Source organism: Genypterus blacodes, unplaced genomic scaffold, assembly GCF_046128005.1.
Source record: "Genypterus blacodes isolate CSIRO-AG114 ecotype Tasmania unplaced genomic scaffold, CSIRO-AGI_Gbla_v1 ptg000082l_1, whole genome shotgun sequence".
Lineage (NCBI taxonomy): Eukaryota > Metazoa > Chordata > Actinopteri > Ophidiiformes > Ophidiidae > Genypterus > Genypterus blacodes.
The window spans coordinates 80,720-100,670 of record NW_027466887.1 but is presented as its reverse complement, the minus strand read 5'-3'; the positions used below and the strand labels follow the sequence as shown (position 1 = coordinate 100,670).

At 44.2% G+C, this 19,951-nt stretch overlaps 2 protein-coding genes across 2 annotated transcripts; both read left to right on the top strand.

The window, feature by feature from the left end:
- Positions 1 to 340: 340 nt before the first annotated feature.
- On the top strand, positions 341 to 9,523 carry kif15 (kinesin family member 15). The gene is made up of 35 exons (XM_076158532.1): positions 341 to 470; positions 830 to 860; positions 1,066 to 1,252; positions 1,390 to 1,466; positions 1,586 to 1,623; positions 1,713 to 1,810; positions 1,923 to 2,102; positions 2,194 to 2,403; positions 2,507 to 2,632; positions 2,736 to 2,858; positions 2,950 to 3,103; positions 3,216 to 3,295; positions 3,398 to 3,607; positions 3,756 to 3,933; positions 4,019 to 4,133; positions 4,387 to 4,528; positions 4,744 to 4,920; positions 5,031 to 5,159; positions 5,250 to 5,355; positions 5,648 to 5,813; positions 5,902 to 6,052; positions 6,128 to 6,213; positions 6,308 to 6,386; positions 6,506 to 6,592; positions 6,684 to 6,788; positions 6,883 to 7,003; positions 7,118 to 7,266; positions 7,381 to 7,476; positions 7,580 to 7,744; positions 7,931 to 8,028; positions 8,137 to 8,203; positions 8,293 to 8,330; positions 8,414 to 8,546; positions 8,684 to 8,815; positions 8,919 to 9,523. The coding sequence occupies exons 1-35, from the start codon at positions 452 to 454 to the stop codon at positions 8,991 to 8,993; spliced, it is 4,128 nt and encodes a 1,375-aa protein (XP_076014647.1). The 5' UTR covers positions 341 to 451; the 3' UTR covers positions 8,994 to 9,523.
- A 258-nt stretch (positions 9,524 to 9,781) lies between these two features.
- tdrd9 (tudor domain containing 9) lies at positions 9,782 to 19,607 on the top strand. The gene is made up of 34 exons (XM_076158484.1): positions 9,782 to 9,936; positions 10,754 to 10,839; positions 10,936 to 11,003; positions 11,096 to 11,317; positions 11,468 to 11,590; positions 11,674 to 11,754; positions 11,841 to 12,112; positions 12,209 to 12,328; positions 12,410 to 12,494; positions 12,573 to 12,630; positions 12,713 to 12,817; positions 12,894 to 12,991; positions 13,086 to 13,217; positions 13,360 to 13,522; positions 13,807 to 13,870; positions 14,119 to 14,182; positions 14,286 to 14,330; positions 14,489 to 14,542; positions 14,698 to 14,814; positions 14,989 to 15,096; positions 15,214 to 15,314; positions 15,531 to 15,701; positions 16,117 to 16,228; positions 16,322 to 16,534; positions 16,725 to 16,814; positions 16,915 to 17,181; positions 17,539 to 17,706; positions 17,954 to 18,024; positions 18,110 to 18,219; positions 18,301 to 18,397; positions 18,522 to 18,660; positions 19,017 to 19,135; positions 19,319 to 19,391; positions 19,512 to 19,607. Exons 1-34 carry the CDS (start codon positions 9,782 to 9,784, stop codon positions 19,605 to 19,607), a joined length of 4,047 nt encoding a protein of 1,348 aa, XP_076014599.1.
- Positions 19,608 to 19,951: the final 344 nt, after the last annotated feature.

The window sequence follows — 19,951 nt, the reverse complement described above, 5'->3', positions numbered from 1 at the left end:
TACTACTACTACTACTACTACTACTATTATTATTATCATTATTATTATTATTATTATTATTATTATTATTATTATTATTGTTGTTGTTGTTGTTGTTTTTGCTGTTTTGAATCAGGTTACGGGGATTATGGCCGGGAATGAAATTGTAGACACATTTGTAAAACAGTCTTTAAATTCATGGGAAATTGCAGAGTAATGTCGCTATTAGTATACCAGAAGCTAAAGGGTCGATTAAAAAGTCTGTGTTAACGTCCAGTGGGTGGCGGTAATGCACTTTTTACTCCTCAAACCATCGTCAAATACCACAGAAGAAGAATAATACCTTTTCGCAGTTCAGCCCGCCAATTTGGAAGGATGTAAACAGATCCGCTGCTTTCCTGCTGATGCGTGTGGTCGACAAATATGTTTTGAAGAACGTTTACGAGCCATTTGCGAATATCTCTTTTTAGCAATGAGTGCAAACGGGAAGGGTAAGCTCATCTTACCATATTATCTATCAATTCTTTATATTCGTAAACCGATCAATCAAACTTTACGGAAGCTGCCTTCCTCTTGTTGGTCACGTTAGCTACGTGTGTGACTCGGTTTGCTAGCAACATGACTGTAGATTGTTAGTTTGAGCAAATTAGCCAGCAGACGCTAACCAGACCTAATTTTGCTTCATTAGTTTTAACTATTAACTAGTGTAATACAAGATTAAGTTAACGTGTCGCTTAATCAGCTCAAATACTGTATATGCCCACTTACAGTCAACTACATAACTTAAAAAAAAACAAAAACAAAATAAACCCTCAACCAACTTAACAACCTTTTCTTATTTTGTTTACAGGGTTTGGCGATTGCAGCCAGCTTGCTGCCTGGTAGGTACACAGGTGGCAAACGCTACAGCCTATTTATTTATTTATTTGCAACATTTTGTTTATCTCTAATGTTTCTCTTCTTTAATGAGTTTTCAGTTCATCTGTGTCAGGTTTAGATTGAGAGTATGAACTGAAAATACACCCAGAGCTCTGACCTGCTGACACCAGTGATGTTTGAGTCTTCCTTGTTTTCTCCGTCGTACAGCGGCGACAGTGATTCCATCAAAGTGTTTGTGCGGGTGCGACCTCTGACCCAGGGCAGGGGGCTGTCCACAGATGGAGATCAGAATGTGTGTCTCACGGTCACCTCGGCCAACACCATCCGGCTGCTCTCAAAGCCAGAACCACGAACCTTCACCTACGATCACGTGGCTGACATGGACACGTCACAGGTTGGTGGGACAACAAGGACATTTGTCTCTGCATTGATGCTATCTTGACTAAACTGACTTGTATGAGTTAAAGGAGTGTGTGTTTGTGTGTGTATGATGTATTGTTTATAAATATCCCTTCATCTTTCACTCAACAGGATTCTGTATTCAACAGTGTGGCAAAGAATATTATAGAGTCTTGCATGAATGGATACAATGGGACTATTTTTGCCTAGTAAGTAACCTTCACATTGTTTGTATACAAAATCCAACCGAACTTGCCGTTGCTATGACCACCATGTAGTGCTCCTTATATACAGCACATGTTCAGTTTCTCCTCTCTTGTGTTTGTAGTGGACAAACAGGCTCAGGAAAAACGTTCACAATGCTCGGTGAGAATTCCCTTTACTCTGTGTACTGCTACATTCTTTAAGCTCCAATGATGATGTCACACCAATGATAACTGCTCTTTTCTCTCTAGGACCGTCTGAATTGGATAACTTCACAGATGAACTACGGGGTGTTATTCCCCGAAGCTTTGAGTACTTGTTCTTTCTCATCAACAGAGAAGTGGAAAAGGTGGGTAGAATATTTGCAATGTGTGTGTGAGTAGTATTCTGTGTGGGAGTAGTATTCTGTGTTTATATGCTAAAGGGATTGTTGTTTTGTTTCTTCTGTTGTACTTTAACAGTCTGCCAAGGCCAAGAGCTTCCTATGCAAATGCTCCTTTATTGAGATCTACAATGAACAAATCTATGACCTCCTGGACACGGCCTCAGCCAGCCTCTTCCTCCGGGAGAACATCAAGAAGGGTCTGTTTGTAGAAGGAGCTGTGGAGAAGTTTGTCACCTCAGCTGCTGAAGCTTACCAGGTAGGAGTTTCTTGCTTGTTGTATCATGCACGTCATTTGTTGTTTCATAGGAGTCAGAGAGGTGTTTCATTTTGATTTTGTCCATACTCAGGTGTTGTCTATGGGATGGCGTAATCGAAGAGTCGCCTCCACCTCCATGAACCGTGAGTCATCCAGGTCCCATGCAGTGTTCACTATGACTCTGGAGTCCAAAGAGTCCGTTAATGCAGTGGTGAACATGCGCATGTCTCAGCTAAACCTGGTGGATCTGGCCGGGTCTGAGAGGCAGAAGGACACACACACTGAAGGTTCCAGACTCAAGGTGCAGCTTCCTGCCTGAATGCTGATTGGTGAAGTGGTGTTGCAGTTTATTGGTGAGTGTGTTTGGTGTTGGTTGCTTATGTCTGTGTGCACTTCTCTTTCAGGAGGCCAGCAGCATCAATCGCTCCCTCATGTGCCTTGGTCAGGTGATCATGGCCCTGGTGGATGTGTCCAATGGAAAGAGCCGGCACATCTGCTACAGGGATTCCAAACTTACCTTTTTGCTTAGAGTGAGTTACTCTGTTTGGTTAGAAATGAGACGAGAAGCAGTTTGCTTTGTACAAAAACTATTTCTAGGTTTGTATGTGACTAACAAATGTCCTGTGGTTTCAGGACTCGCTTGGAGGAAATGCAAAGACTTACATCATAGCCAATGTGCACCCAGGTTCAAAGTGTTTTGGAGAAACTTTGTCCACTTTGCACTTTGCCCAGAGAGCAAAGTTAATTAAGAATAAGGTATTTGGGGTGAAACGGGACTTAAGCCAAGAACACATAATTTGTAAGTCCAGGCCTGTGTTGTTTCATCACCCTGCTTCTTTTTTAATAGGCTGTGATCAACGAGGACACACAGGGAAATGTGAGGCAGCTGCAGGCTGAGGTGAAGAAGCTAAAGGAGCAGCTCGCACAGGCGCTCACTTCTCAGGCACACGTGGTGGAAAACAGCAGAGATGTGGCAGCAGGTGGACCCGAATTCCCAACGGGTAACGGGACACACACGAACACACACACTGTTGTTATCCTTATTTCACTGTCTTCCAACAGCAGTCCTTTGGTATGTTGAGCAAAAGTAAATCCCCTTTTCACTCTCTACAGAAATCCACCCTGATGTCTCATACAGAGCAAAGTTTATGGCTGCTGTTCATCTGTGGAGAAAGCAAGAAGAGGAGAGGAGGGTATGTGCTCTCTCTCTATCTCTATCTCTCTCGCTCTCGCTCTATCTCTTTCTGTTTTATGCTGAGACAAGAATGCTTAGACGGACTGTTGACTGCACTCAGATGCTGCTGGGGAAGGTGGCTCAGCTGGAGGAGGCCTGGACCCAGAAGGACAAGTTCATCCACTCCAGCCGTATGATTGTCAAGTTTCGGGAGGACAACATTGCTCGCCTTGAAAAGAAATTGAAAGAAGGATCGGGCTTAATGTCAGACGAGGAGAGTCAAGCTCTGATTGACCAGCTGAAAGAAGAGATCAAAATCTTAAGACATCAGGTACAACATCAAGTGTCCTTTCAGCATAGTATTGGAGATGACTGGTGACTAAACAATGGCCATAAATCTACTAAAATCTCCTTTATTTGAGCATGTATTGTTGCATCTGATTGACACCATTTCTTTGTACGTTGGTCTGTATCTTTAGGTTGAACATCACCCAAAGATGACCCGATATGCAGCAGAGAACTTCAGCTTGAGAGAGGAAAACCGTCACCTCCGTTCTCTGGAATCTGTGAGGAACATCGAGGAGGATGCAGCTCATACTGCTGCTGAGCTGGAGGAGGCCTTCCAAAAAGCTGTGGAGATGGAAGGAGTCACAAAGAGTAAGATTATCATCATTGAATAAACTCAACAAAGGTTCATCACATCCACTGTACACACGTTTAATCATTTCATTTGGATCCACAGTTCAGCCAGGATTCTCAACCCCAGCCACTTCATCGGAGAAGCTGAAGGCTCAGTTGGTTCAGAAACAGCTCGCAGAAACCATTCAGGCATTTGAAGAGTACAAGGAGGTCGCCAAGTAAGGAGACAAACCAATGTAACAAACTAATTCACATGTGTTTAATCCTGAAATGCTGAAACAGATGTGTGAGCGTCACGTAAGACACGTAAACGTCCTGTCATCAATTCAGAGCCCCGTTGTATACAGGCTTTATTTTTCTGTTTCCCATGCACTGATTTGATGGCATTAAAGAATGTGTGTGTGTGTGTGTGTGTGTGTGTGTGTGTGTGTGTGTGTGTGGTGTGGTGTGGTGTGGTGCCTTGTGTTTTAGGCAACAGATGTCTGAGTTGGAGTCTGAGAAACGATACCTTGACAAGTCCAACAAGCATTTGGAGAACATTCTGGAGGCCACAAATGCTTACAAAAAACAGGAAGTGTCGCAGCTGAACAGAATTCACATTGAGACGATAAAGGTGAGAGGGGGTTCAGATATTTGGGAACCAAATTCTTGCTCGTGTTTTGTGTTTATGCTGATACCCACAATAAAAAAGAATGTTGCAGTTGCAAGACCAGGCATAAAATGATTCCAGAGAAGACACAAAGATGTCCGGTAGCGGCGTGGAGCAGAGATTTCTTCTTTTATCCCTGTTTAATGATTATCCTGTCTGCTGTTAATCTCTTGCACTAGATACTCACCACACCCACAAAAGCATACAACCTGCGCTCCAGGATAGTTTCTCTCTCTAGTCCTGAACACTTATACGGCAACGAGGACAGTGCAGAGAACATCTGGGGAGAACTGCCTCCACCAGGCATGACCGAGATGGCCTGCGAGGCCCTGACGGAGGAACTGCAACAGGTGCAGGTACGGTAACGAGGACCATCGCTCAAATGTACTGCGTGTACATCGAGCTGTGAGCCAGTTGTTACTCTTCATCTATCCTACATATGACATTTTCTGTGGTTCCTCACCAGGAGCAAGCGAGTCACGTGCAGACCCAGCTGGACGAGGAGGAGCTGAAGAACAGCAAGCTGGTGCTACAAATTGCAAAACTCGAGGAGCAGATCACTGTGTTATCTCAAGAGTCTGACCGCAAAGAAGAGGTGGGATATTTACAATTTTAACTTGTATAGAGTTTTTGAGAAATATATGTTGTTTCTTTCCTCATTAATTATTCTTTACACCTCGTGTAGCAACTTTCTACTGAGCGAGCCAGCAGGAACAGAGAACAGCTCAACCTGCAAGAAACTATCTCCAACCTGCAACAGAGCCTCCAGTCTGAGCAGCAAGCAGCAGCAGGTGAGGTAGTGGTGGGGGTGCACGCGCTTCGAAATTTGCGCTGCAATCTGCCGGTCTGTCTCGCTCTCCGGATCGGCTCGTAGACTAATTAAGTGAAGTTGGATAATTTCCCAAGGCACACCTGACGATCTCTCATGGCACACTAGTGTTACAGTGTTTGGAAAAACACTGCTCTTGGGATTAGATGGGTCCAGGTTTGATCCCGGGCTGTTGAGCAAGACACTGAACCCCTATCTGCTAATTAGATTTGTATTCTGAATTGTAAGTGACTGACCCCTTTCCTCTTTCTCAGTTCTGAAGAGTGAGATCCGTGACCTCCGCGTGGTGCTGCAGTCGTCAGATAAGGAGCTGGCTGCTGTGAAGATCCAACTGAGAGACGGCCACAGCGAGCAGCAGAGCGAGATGAGCCAGCTCTCCAACAGTCTGATCAGCACGCAGCTACAACTCGACAAAGTCCAGTATGCACCAGTCCAAGACTTTTCTCAACGATTCTCTGTCTGATTTGTCTGCATTTATCTGCTCACAGTAACTGTTTGTGCCTCCCAGGCTGGAGTGGGAACAGCTTCTGGAGCAGCACACGACCCTACAGGATTCCTTTGACCAGCTGCAAGCCGAGGCCAAATTTGAGGCAGATGAAGTGCGACAGCAGTTGCAGGGCAGGCAGCAGGAGGTTGATGAACGAAAGGCAGAGATCACTGTAAGTAAGCTGATAAAGGTGTATTAGTTGATTTCATTTTTGAATTTCTTGAGTTTTGATTCATTTTTATCAAAGGAATTGAGGAATTCTCTGCAAACCGAGCAAGGACAGACGAGCGCCCTGATGTCCCAGTTAAGAGAAAACAAAGAAAGTACATCAAAGTAAGTTCAGCAATGTATAATTTATGTATTTACCTTTTTGGACAGCCAACACAGTGTTTTATATTAACACACAAACTCTTGTGTATGCCTTCAGAGAACTCGTTGAAACTGTGGAGCAGAATACTCAGCTCAGGAAACAAGTCTGTGATCTGACAGCACAAAATCAGCAGCAGGTCAGTACTAAGTAACCACGCAATGCAGATTTGTAAAGTCTAAATATGTTCTTTTAGTATTTTAACGATTGCGGCTCAGTGGTTCACCCAGTTTTGACACAATCTTAACCTTTTTCAAGGTGGTCAAAGTTGCCAACCTGGAGCAAAATCTCACCTCTACAAAGGAAATCCTAACTGGTCTGGAGCAGAAGATGGAACAGAACAAAGTAAGCCTGAGTGAATAGTTCCTTTTCTGTCTTCAGTTTAAATTGAATCATATCTACTTTAGCTCTTAATATACGTTGTGTTGTTTGACAGGGTTGTATTGTAGATCTGATTAACAAAACCAGAGACCTGCGCTGCGAGCTGGGCGAGAGGGACCAGAACATTACCCTCCTGACGGAAGATAACAAAGACCTCACTGTACTTTACTTTTCCTCACACTTCGTCCTTGATTGCATTTGTTTATTTGAAATCCTCTTTAGTTTGACTCTGGGAATTTTTTTTCTTCCGCCAGACCAAATACCATGCAGCGTGCTCTGAACGAGAGGAACTCTATGACCAGAACTCTAAGATGGAGGCTGAACTTTGTGACCATAGGGAAACTTTAGACCGGGGGGTGGCATCCAACAGAATAGAGGAAAGATGCATTCTATGAAACTCTGCTGCTGGTGCTCTTGGGTAGCAATTGATGAATGCTATCTTCATGTTATGCTCTGTAAATGTAAATAATAATATCTGTGTAACTCTGTAGGTGGAACTCTTACAGGAGGATGTGACTTATGCCACTGAGGATGTGGAAAGACTCACCAAGATGTTGGATGAGCAGAACAGCCTCCTCCAAAGCTCTCAGGAGCAAATGATGCAGAAGGAGGCCACCATCAAGAATCTGCTGCATCGGGTAAATATTCCATCTAAGTGTAAACGGTGTCGAATATTCAGTCGTGTGGAGAAAAAGTTACAGCTAACGTCTGACATTAAAAGTACTAATGTAAGAAAACCTCTCTTGTACCAGCTGAAACAACAGGAAGACGCTATTGAAAGAACAATTAGGAATGGAAGTTTGAAACCTGTGCTTGAGGCAGCAGTCACACCTAAATCATTACCTCGGGTAAGTAAACATGCCTGCACTTTGTTCTGTTTTACTTGTTTTTTTGTAACCACCCATTAAATTTCAAGTCAAAAACAGCATATTTTATTTCTCTATTCTCAAGACCCCTTGCACTCCAGGAAGCTTCAACAGGGATCTGTCCCAGGTCCTGGAGAGCCAGGAGAGGGAGTTGGAGAACCATCGCTCCTCCATAATGACCATGGAGATTCTTCTAGCAGAGCTGAACACTGAGAGAATGGCCAAGAATGAGGAGATTGAAAGACTCAAGGTATTTATTTATGACTGTTTTATCAATTAGTAATCAGTTTTTCATTGTTACACCCATATATTCACCCAGCTTAATAACTGGAGGTATTTTCCTTCTATGCATTGTTTATTTGTAGTTTTATGCAGCGTGGTGTTGGTGGACTGAAGTTTAACATGATTTAATAGATTCTATCTTCTCTGTCCCCAGACACAGCTGAATGAGAAAGAGATGGTCAGAATGAAGATTCAGGGTTTGCTTGACAAGTTTTGTACAAAGCAGCCGGAACAGACAGGAAACACAAATGGGTTGAGTTTATTAATGCAATGATTCTAGCAACTACAGTAAAAAAAAGCAAAAACATGTATAGCCTGTGTGAATTATTGTTATTCATAATTTGTTTTGATGTTTTGCAGCGAGTCTATGGATGAGGCCACTGATCAGTCCATACTTAAAGAGCTACAGGAGGAGAGGACAGAGAAGGTTTGTACCCCTTCTTCCCCTGTTTCTGTTCTTTCATTTGATACAAGAAAAGGGATTTATTATTTGTTTTATCTGTCATCCATTAACAGAGTAAAATACTGCAGAGGCTGTCTGAAACTCAGAAAAGGTGAGTACTTGTGTGCAGGCTTGTTCTGATCCTCCAGAGATGCTTCATGTTTGACAGGAAACTCTGTTTGTGTTGTGGGTTAGACTGCAGGAACAGGAGTCCATGTTTGGCCAATCTCAGACTTGTATCCAGGAGCTGACCACTGAGCTTAGGAATCGCTGTTTAGAGCTGAGAGAGCACAACCAAAGGGAACAAGACGATGAGAAGCTACACCAGGTGAGTGTCCTGCCGGCTAGAGTTACAAATTCAAAAGTATTTAATTACACGATACATCTTCGCAATGGCTGCCCACCATTGCCAACTTGACTAAGAGAGCCATTTGTGTTATTGTGCTGATATTTTGTGTTTAACAGGAGATGGAGGTTCTCCGTATGCAGGTCACTCAGTTGTCTGAGGAGAATGGAAAGCTGGTGGGCCATAAGAACCATAAACAGAAGATTGAATATCTGGTGAAGCTAAAAATGGATAACACCAGGCTTCAAGAGGTAAAAGATTTAATCTCTATTATGATCAGTGCACTCCTCTATTCAGTAATGAAAATACTGTGAATCCATTACATTAATCTATCACATTTCATTTGTTTCAAAGGAGATGCAAAAGCTCAGAACAGAAATGGGCATAATCCGAGACAACGCTGGATACCCTGCAGCAGAGACCATGTGAATCCCTGACTTAACTCTGTGGGATGGAGATGACCTCACATTCTGTCAAATAATATATTTTTTTAACATTTTCATCCTGTCTGGATTGACTTGAGCCACATTTTAACAGTTGCCACAACAGGCTGTGACATTCATAAAACTGTATTTGTCCTTTTTCATACCAGGGATATATGTTAAGGGTACTATTCTGATGTTTGACATTTGATTCCATTATTACAGCTCAGAGGTTGTGCTTGTTGCATACCATACATTTGTATTGATCTCATTGTTACAGCGTAGCACGGCCATCCATCTTTAACAGAACAGTATCGTCCTTTCTGGGGCTTACTGAATGACATTTTGATGTGAATTCTGTAAATTGGGCATTTGTATGTTCTTAAGTGTTGGTGCTTAATTCTGTCTGTATGCTGTGGTGTGATGATCAGTGTCATGGTTGTATTTTATCCAAGTGTAGAGCTAGTGTCATCTCTGATCTCTGATACTGATCAGTAGTTCTTTTTTCATCATTGAAAATAAATATTTTTAGCCTTCCTCCATGTTTATGGCTACAGTACTTCACCAGCAGAGGGGTTTTTGAAATTATAATATTACATTTCCAAATCATGACAAAGCTAGAAATCTAACTGACTTAAGCCTTTGAGTTTTGCCTCTAAATGTCCCTATCATGACCAAAGCAAACGCGCCGCCGCTAGGGGGCGAGAGTGCGAACTTGATTTTGCGTCAGCTACGTGTATCTTCAAACTACCACGGCTGAGAAAATATTGAAACATCGCTCAAAGACCCGCAAAAATGCAAAACCCGAATCCAGCCAAACATTTGTCGAGCTGTTTCACCTCCGAGACCTCGAATGTGAGCGTGGAGGTGACAGAAGCTGCGGCTGAAGGAAAAACGGACGAGCCCGCGGCTGAAGTGAAGACTGACGAGCCCGCGGCACACCCGAGCAGGTAAGGAGATGAAATCATGAAACTAGCTTAAGGTGTGGAGAGCACCTGCACTGGTAATTAGATACGAACAAATAGTGTGGGAGTCGCTTATTTTACTGTAGACACAAAACAAACGCACCATAAGAAATAATATAAATATTATTTTTCCTTTTACATGTATATATTAATAGTTCTTCAACTGTTTAGTTAACTGCATAGATGCTCTGGTGATGTTAGCCCACGTGCAGCTGTGGGTGAGGCCGTGACTTTGGGCCAAAGTTAATATTGGAGGATGGGGGGGGGGTTTTTACCGTTAGCCTCCAAATGTTTTCTTATTCTGTAACTACAGCTATATTTTTTAGCACTTTTCATCGAAATATTGTCCATGAGGTTTTTTTTGTTGGTGTTCAAGAGGTGGCAGTGTTCTTCGTATCAACATGTTCGATATTTTTTTGGGTTCCAGTCGCCATTTTGTGAACATGGTTTAACCCTACAACACCTTTTATAGGTGAAGGATTAAAAAGGAAAATAACGTTCAACCCTAAGTTTTTCAATATTCTAACCAATAATGTTCTACAATGTTGTATTTGTTCTCTGTTATTTGACTGAGAATGTCGGAGTAATCTGGAAGTATTCCTCTAATTAGAAGTGAATTTAAAATGTGTTTTTTTTTTTTGTAATTGTGAAGACTAGATGAATTTATCAGATTCAGTATTTTATTTTATTTTCTGACTGAGGGTTTTAACGCAGCGACAGCAAAGAGAAACAAATGTTGATACCGCCCCTGACTCATATGTCTTACTATGCCTAGAAATACTTATATTGTATTCATTTTCAGTCCACCAGAAGAACCTGCTGATCAGACCGACCCCAAAGATGTGAACCCTACTGGAGCTCGGCCCAAAATAACTGAACATGCAGGGAGTGAGTGTTAAAATGACTCTGTGTTTATTATGGTTGATCAGACTGGCAAAGGCTGTCCAGCACCACGTCTCATGTGGGTTTGATTCTGACCCTCAGGAACTCCTCCTCCTGTACACACCAGCTATGATTACCCCATCCTGCCCATCACTAAAAACAGAGAGAAGGTAAACATGGAGTGTCTGCACTACACACACACAACACACACGCACACCGTGCTTTGTTAATTTCTGAGTGTTTGTTTTGTGTGTGTTTCCAGCTGATTTCCCTGATAGAAAACAACTCTGTATTGATCGTCCGAGGAGCCACAGGCAGCGGTAAAACCACCCAGCTGCCCCAATTCATTCTGGATCACTACAGTGAGACAAGAGCAACATGCAACATTGTTGTCACTCAACCACGCAAAATCGGGGCCACCAGTGTTGCTCGATGGGTTGCCAAACAGCGGAAGTGTGCACTGGGCAGTCTGGTGGGATATCAGGTCGGTGCGGTATTTAGATGGCCTCCCCACCTCTGCAGGGAAGCTTTTAAGCTAACGTAGAGCCCACATTTTGGCAATTCTAGTTTCTCTCTATTTGTTCCCTGTCAGTTTTAGGATGTTTCAGTAAAGCTCTGCATATCTGTTCTTCAGGTAGCGCTGGAGAAGTTGGCCAATGAGCACACGCGACTGATTTACATGACCACAGGCATACTACTGCAGAAACTGGTCTCAGCCAAGTCCCTCACTGAGTACTCCCACATCTTCTTAGATGAGGTGCAAATAACACACAGATCAATTTAACGTACATGATCATTTAACTGATCTGGTCCTGGCTGAACTGTATGTGATCATTTCAGGTTCATGAGAGGTGTGAGGAGATGGACTTTCTCCTGCTGATTCTGAGGAAACTCCTTCATACCAACTCCCGATACGTCAAGGTAGCGTTGTCATCAGTGTGAGCGACCTCTTCTACCTCCGCCGGCATCGGCTGCAGTCTCAATCACTGAACCCTTGTCTTTTCCAGATCATCCTCATGTCAGCTACCATCAACTGCAAGGAGTTTGCGGAATACTTTGGCAGCCCAGTTTGTGGCAAGATGTTCCCGGCCTACGTGTTTAAAGTGGGGGGTGCGCCGCATGCCATAGATGACTTTTATCTCGATGACCTCCGAGCTATGGTGTGTGTCAGGCAGGTGGTCTCCGCTCATTCAGAAGATCCTTACATTTCAGTAGAGATGTACAATGTCGCTATCGGGCTCATCCAGAGCTTTGATGAGCTGGAGGAGAAAGAGTACAGGTGAAGATGTGCTCAGTATTTCAACACACTGAATCTCACACAAATGGACTGTGATATCATTCTGTTTGTGGACTCTATCTCACTTTGTGTCAGCAGTAAAGCAGACAAAGAGGGTGGCGTACTTTTGCCAAACAGAGGAAGTGTGCTGGTGTTCCTTCCTGGTTTACATGAGATAGAGTACATGCAAGACGCCTTGGCAAAGCTGTTCCATAAAAGGTGAGTCTGAGGCTTGTCCCTTAAGAATTAGTTGTGGTCCTTCGAGTTGACCTGCAGACTGACTGTGCTGATGTTCTTCAGGTTGCAGGTTTATCCTCTTCACTCCAGTGTGGCTCTGGAGGAGCAGAACGGTGTGTTTCAGGTCCCAGTGCCTGGATACAGAAAGGTAAAATTCCTTTGGCTTCTTTCTTCACACACTGCTTCCTCTGTGCAGGCTTCATTATGGATTGCTTCACGTTCACAGGTCATCCTTTCCACCAACATCGCTGAGAGCTCTGTCACTGTGCCCAACGTCAAATATGGTGCGGCTGCTTTCCTTTTTAAGGTGAGGTTTCATCAAGCCACAGTTGGTATTTATGTTTTTTTTTATATATTTTTCCCCAGTGATTGACTTTTGCCTGGTTCGTCGCTTGGTCTGTGACAAAGAGACCAATTACCAGTCCCTGTGTCTTACCTGGGCGGCCAAGACCAACTGCAACCAACGCAGAGGTAAGACACTTGCACGACGACTTGAACCATATGTTGTGACTTGTATCCTCTCACTCTTTCAACTTCTCTTTCTCAGGTAGGGCAGGGCGAGTATCTAAGGGCTTTTGTTACCGTCTGGTCACCAAACAATTCTGGAAGGCTGACATTCCAGAGTATATGATCCCAGAAATGCTGGTTTGTGCTTCAGAGCAAAGATTTTTCAGAAAAAGGAGAGAGAGAGAGGCTGTTTTGATTGATTGCACTGTGCTGTTTGCCTTTCTTCTTTCAGCTTGCCCCTCTGTCCAGCATCATGCTGAAAGTGAAGCTGCTGGACATGGGAGACCCCCGTGCCCTCCTCGCCACTGCTCTGTCACCCCCCCACACCAGTGACATAGTGAGGACTGTGCTCCAACTCAAAGAGGTCGGTTAAAGACTCCAGACTGATGATTCTTCCATGAAATACATATGACAATTCGAAATTCATGTCCAGAAGACCCAGTTGCAGAAACGTCAGTGTCTATGGAGATCCTGCTCTTAAACGGAATGAATGTTTCCCTCTGCAGATGGGAGCGCTGTCTGCACAAACCGATGGCAAAGGACACGATGAGGATGGTGAGCTGACGTTCCTGGGCAGAGTCCTGGCTCACCTGCCCGTCGACCTGTACCTGGGGAAGATGATCGTTCTGGGCCATGCCTTTGGCTGTCTGAATGAGTGCCTTATCATAGGTCAGTCTGTTACATACACAACCTGGGATACTAGAGCAGCTTACAGGGGTTTTTAGGGGCAGAACTTTCAACGGAAAACTGTCCAAATTCAATAATGAAATGGACGCATCTGCAGCCTTAGTTTTGGCTCTCATAAGTCAAAGGGAGAATTAAAGGTTTGTTGCACATGAGGGGAACAAAGACAAACGGCTCAAAGGACACACGAGACAAAAATGTTTGGAACTACGGCACCATACGAGTCCTCAGTGCACGTATACTCCAATAACAGTCCTTGTTCTCCACAGCGGCCTGTCATTCTCTGAAGAGCTTTTTTGTCATACCATCCATGCTGCAGCTTGCAGGGCACAGGTGAGTCACACCACACTTCCCCCAAACATGATGAAGGCCCCTTATTTCAGTTTTATAAGGCAGAATGTAGAATCTTTGGGTGATTTTGTCCGATGCTGGTTTTCATCCAACTACTTTCTCACATACTAATACTACATGCATCCATAGCCATCTGATTATCATGTGGGCGTGTTTTTTCCAGATTGGTTGTATGTTATTTAATGGTTATGTATTTGTTTTGTCTTGTATATCACATTCACAACTTAAAGGAGCAAGTTGGCCTTTTCTCGTGGCACCCAAAGTGATTCCTTAATATTCATCAATGCCTTCAAGGTACGGTTTGTTGCCACGACAGCAGCAGGTTTTGTTGTTTGGGGGATTTACATATTTAGCTGTTGTTTTCAGTTCCCTTATTGATTTGATCTCTTACTGTCAGGATTGGCAATCACTGAGAAAGAGCGGACAGCTGAGGGACCCAAAGGTAGAAACGATAACATCAGCTGACTTCAAAAACACAAAGTTTGATGCATATGTTGTCATGATTTATGAAAGTTATGTAAAAGTCTTTTTAATGATTAAGGAATCTATGTGTTGGTTCTGATGAATAAAGACTAGGCCTGTGTGTCTCTGTCCTCTCAGGATGAGCTTGCCTGGGGGAAAAGGAACTTCATTCAGATCAAGAGGATCAAGGAGGTATGAGGGCCACTTTGTCCCAACCCTCTCTATCCATCAGTGTAGGATTTATTTATGTATCACTCAAGAGGTTGATAGAGTCCCACTGGGCATTTTGAGCCCACTTGAGCTCCTCCATGTCAGAGTTTTGGGCTCAGGAGTAATTCCCGGTCCAGGTTGCAGAGCTGTACGAGGACTTGAAGAAGCGCGTGTCCCAGTTCAACATACACGTGGAGGAGAACGCCCAGGTCTATGACTACACCACCACACACAGACAGAAGTTCATTCTCCAGGTTAGAGCCGTTGCTGGGGCTACCAGATATAAGATTCATTATTTTGTATTAAATTGTCATTTTACATACATGTTCAGTCCGGACTTGATAAGAACCCAGTTTTTTTCCTTATTCCTCCACATGCAGTTTTTTTGTTTTGGTAAAGCATAAACATGCACCTGCCCTTTTTCTTAGGTGGTCATTGCTGGTGCCCACTACCCCAATTACTACAGTCAGAGAAACTTGGATGAGGAGATGGCATTCAGGGAGCTGTTTGGTCACAACCCCAGAACTACAGTCATGGTACTATGACATGTTGTGTTGGCTCAAAAAGATAGATAATGGATGCTTATGGATTAGAATAGTTTGTGAAATATGTAATCTGTGTCCATAACACCAAACCCTGACTCTCTGCTCCAGCTCAGGGGCCTCCCTCCATACAGTTTCCTGTACTACAAGCAGCTGCAGGCTCTTTTCCGCCGGTGTGGTCAGGTCAAAACCATTTCTTTTGACAGCAGCAGGTACCTTTCTGCTTCAGCTTTACAATACAGCCAGTGTGCATCACCTCTCAAATACTCCTTTCTTATCATTTCTGTGTGTGTGTGTGTGTGTGTGTGTGTGTGTGTGTGTGTGTGTGTGTGTGTGTGTGTGTGTGTGTGTGTGTGTGTGTGTGTGTGTGTGTGTGTGTGTGTGTGTGTGTGTGTGTGTGTGTGTGTGTGTGTGTGTGTGTGTTTCAGAGCATACGTGGAGTTCTACAGCACATCCCAGGAGTCCGGGATGCTGCCCGAGGCGTCTCTCGCTCTCCTCCTGGCCCAGTCCAGAGTGCCTGTGGAGCTGTCGGTCTACCCCCCTGAAGAAGTGGAACGTTGTGTTGAGAGCAGACTCGTACCTGAACTCAAATACACACGGTACCCTTCTCTAGTCACGCCTTACTGTAAAGAACTGGAGCTCTTAACAAATCTTTAAATAGGTTCTTGGAGCCCTACATTTCGTTCAAAATGCAGGACTGTCTGACTTCTGGCAGCTGAAAACTTGCTCCTTTAAGTTGTAGATTCAACTTAAAGAATCAAATGCTCAGATCTGTAATGCTTCAGTAATAACATAGACGAATATATATTTTTCAAAGCTTACACAACTGAGAACTAGGTATAAACCTGCTGATTACATCAACGTAAATATCATGTACTTCCCCACACACTCTTATGAGTATGTGAAGTGAGTACAGTCTAAGATATGCTTACTGACCTTTTGAGGGAAATTGTCATAAAGGGAAAACACATAATTTTCAGTTAAGTTCTGTGTGTGATCTCCTGTGCTGTACAGGGTGAATGCAGACTTTGCGAGTCAGTCTATCTGCCCAGTGGAGCTTCTGAGCTGGAGCCTTAACCCTGAAGAGCTCCCCCCCAGCCGCCTGTTTGTGGTGAACATCACTAAGGTCAGGCCAAGATTGAGATATGAGTGTAAAATAATAAAAGCTGGTTCTTGGTCAAGGCTATGAGGACTAAGATTCTGAAGTGTCTGACCTCAGGTGGAGGACGTGGGTCATTTCTGGGGATTTCAGACAGATGAGAACAGCGTCGGCAAGCTGCGCCATCTGACAACACAGATAAATGGGCTCAACCTGCTTCCTGTGACCGCGTCTCTGTACCCCAACCTGCAGTGTCTGGCTCCTTACTCAGAGAGCAGTGAGACGCTCTACTACCGCGCCAAGATCATGAAAATGAGTGGCAATAAAGTGGAGGTGAGTGTTTTCTTTAGATCTCTGACTTCTCATGATCATATTGTTGTGGGAGAGGTATTGCAATACCATTATAGCTTTAATACTGCTCACTATTGGTTGTTTTTGTGTTGCTGATCAACAGTATGAGTCTAAAATGGGTAGGAGTGGTTATGATTGTATGATTATATCAGTGCACATGTTCTTCCTGCAGGTGTTCTTCTTGGACTTTGGTAACACTGAATCGGTCCCCTGCAGCAGCCTGAGGGAGCTTCCCCCTGATTTGTTGTCTCTACCATTCCAGGTAGTCCAACTGTGTATTTCAATAGCGATCATTTATATGAAATGCACACTTGGATTGTCCACATTGCCATTGCATTGCAACACTGTGCTCCTCGTCCCAGGCACTGGAGTTCCAAGTCGCCAGTATCTGTCCCTCAGCTCAGTCCTTGATCCTGGGGAACCCTTGGAGCAGCAGCGCCCGCTACCGCTTCATCTCGCTGGTGAAGGGCCACGAACTCACGGTGTCCCTCTACTCCATCCTTCATGGTGTCATGCGCGTGGAGCTGCTCGTTAACTCAACAGATGACGAAACGGCAACAGACAGCGTGGCAGACATCTTGGTGAAGGAGGGACATGCTGCCAAGGCTGGGGAGTGCTTTGATTCCGAGGTGCTTGATGGGCGGTCAGGCTGAGGGGCTGTGTGGTTACAGAAGTAACTCAAACCCACTGCCAATGATGTAATCCCTGTTATCTCTCATGTGTTTCTAAAGGCTGGTCATGCTGCTATTTTGGCAATGCTCATTTCTAAACACATGCCAGGATGATGATCCCCTCATAATATTCTCTTTTCTACTTGCAATACTGCCCTTTCCCAGTAGATGGCACAAGTTTCACTGCAAGCGTCATTGCTTCAGTTCAGTTTAATTTAAACCAAGGACAGTCAACTGTGACATTGAAGGGATTGTTGAGGCTTTGTGGACCTTTCCATTGAAGTATAGATGTCTGATGTTTGTGTGCTCTTGCAGCAATCCCATGAGGATCTGGTGTCCCTGTACCGGGACATAGAGGCAGGAACATATCAGCCCACCTCCATCAGCAGTGTGTACCACGATAGCAAGAAAGAGGAGAAGCAGCTCATTGACAGCCTGGTCACTCACTTCTGCAAAGGTCCACAGGCCTGTTCCAGGAGAAAGGCAAGCACAGCACATTGTGATGTTGACCAGCAGTGCTCCGTTCTTTAAGGCCACTCAGCTGGTGGAAACGATGAGGAGTGTGTTGGTCTCTGTTAATCCAGAAGATGGAGCCGTTTTGGTAGCTAAGCTGGGGAATTAAATGTGTGGTTGTATGAACATTCTGTCCCTTGAGCTCATTTATGAGTTCATCTGTGAGGTGATGCTTTAATGTGCCGTGAAATGCTGTCTGACCTCTCTGATGTCACAGGTTCGTGTGAGCGGCCCACACAGTCCCTATAAGTCCAGCTTCTCCAGCATGAGCCATAAGGCACACTTGAGGTAGGTAGCACACACACACGCACACACACACTGATCAGATTAAAGTTGTGTGTAAGTCACTAGCCCTCCCCTGTCCTCCTCTCAGAACTGTGTATGTTGAGAAGCTGAGTATCAACTCCTTGGCCATAAATGAAAACCCTCAACACCAGCACATGAGGATGCTGGTGGCGGGCAGTGTGTCGGTCGCCTCTTCAGGTCACAGAAACTTCATCTCATCATAAACACAGAGACACACACTGATGAGGATTCAGTGCTCATTCGCAGGTTCTTTTGCAGGTTCACATATTGTGTTGAGAAACACTACCCTGATGCCCGACATCCCTGGACTGCCCGCTCTCCTCACCATGCTCTTCACCCCCGTGATGGAGTTGCGGTCAGTCTAACACACACACACACACACACACACACTCATTCTACTGTATGATGTGTGACAAAAAGTTCCTTTATCATCACAAACCCATCTAAATGATTTTTTCTGCCCTCTCTTTTTGTTTTAGCACTAATGAAGAGAGGACGTGCTACACTGGTGCTCTCTGTGGGATGGGGTGGAACAGCCTCACTCAGGAGGGCATTCTGCCTAATCACGACATAGAGCTCGCCTTTGATGTCCGGGTCGATGTTGAAGACATCTTCGAGGTAGCGCTTGTTTCCGTGATCCTTGTTTACGTTTAAATCAATCAGGAATATGAGGATAGGAGTTTCTAAGTGCCATAGCTCAGTCACGCCACCTAATTAAACTTTCATACCTGTAAAGTAGAAACGCACTGTCGGCTACACATCCACTGGCATCAGCGATTTTCTACTGATCAAAAATTGATGATAAAAACTTTGTCAACACCATTTACTTTTAATTCCCCCAGCCTTGGATTGTGCATTTGGTTTGGTGCCAGACGTAATCATTTAGCCGTCAGACACACACTTGAAACATCTGTAATAGTGTAATAGTGTTAGCATTGCACACAGTGGTGCTCATGTGTTTCCTCTCTGGTCAGATTAATGCCTTGCGAATGGCTATAAACAAGCTGGTGTGTGAGGGACCCCATGGCACTCTGCATCTGGGGCCTGACAGGATCAGTCGCCTGCAGGAGAACTGTCAGGACATCCTCATGAGGTCATACTCACACACACTCACACACACACACACACACACACACACACACACACACACACACACACACACACACACACACACACACACACACACACACACACACACACACACACACAGAAATGGTTAATGACTTAATAAGTGGGTGTGTAATTATTGATCTCTGCTTCATGTTGTTAAATGTAGTTTGTTCACCAAGTCACCACCCAGAGAAAATGTCACTCCACAGCTCCCTGAGAACCCAGAGAGATGGAACCAGGTGGGTCTCATCTATCAGTAGCGTTGAGAATGATACTGATACTTTTAGAACGTGCCGGTAATTGGAACTGGTTAAATGTGTGTGTGTGTGTGTGTGTGTGTATGTGTTTCATACCTGCAGGTTGAGCCTTCTCTGAAAATGATCGTTCCTCCTGCAGATACAAAGACCAAAGCCACTCTGTTCCAGCTGCATCCTCTCACTGTGCTCAACTTGTGAAGGTCGTTTGTTTTACCCGCACTGTTGTTTCGACCTGTTTGTACCGACTGCACCTTTCAAATCACAGCAGACCGGAATGTGTTTTAATTGAGTTTGTTTGTTTTAATTTACATGTCAGACACACTTAAAGAGTGTGAATTTGTTATATATATATAACCTTCATTTTATAGAAAGGCTTTTCTTACTTGAATGTAAATATACATTCCCAGCATGTTGTTCAATTGAGTTGTTTGAAGAGAGATGGCTTGAAGTTTATATGTGGCTCGTTGCCACAGTAACCAGTCACATCTTTGTTGTAACATTGCCTCAGCAGTGGTCTATTAAAAACAGTTTGGTTGGAACGG

Excerpts from the sequence above, each read along its gene's own strand:
- kif15 (XM_076158532.1), top strand. Across the intron at positions 861-1,065 it reads TGCAGCCAGCTTGCTGCCTG|CGGCGACAGTGATTCCATCA; the intron begins GTAGGTACACAG and ends TCCGTCGTACAG. Across the intron at positions 6,789-6,882 it reads AAGATAACAAAGACCTCACT|ACCAAATACCATGCAGCGTG; the intron begins GTACTTTACTTT and ends TTCTTCCGCCAG.
- tdrd9 (XM_076158484.1), top strand. The coding sequence starts at position 9,782 with ATGCAAAACCCGAATCCAGCCAAACATTTGTCGAGCTGTTTCACCTCC. Across the intron at positions 9,937-10,753 it reads CCCGCGGCACACCCGAGCAG|TCCACCAGAAGAACCTGCTG; the intron begins GTAAGGAGATGA and ends ATTCATTTTCAG. Across the intron at positions 12,113-12,208 it reads CTGGAGGAGAAAGAGTACAG|TAAAGCAGACAAAGAGGGTG; the intron begins GTGAAGATGTGC and ends TTGTGTCAGCAG.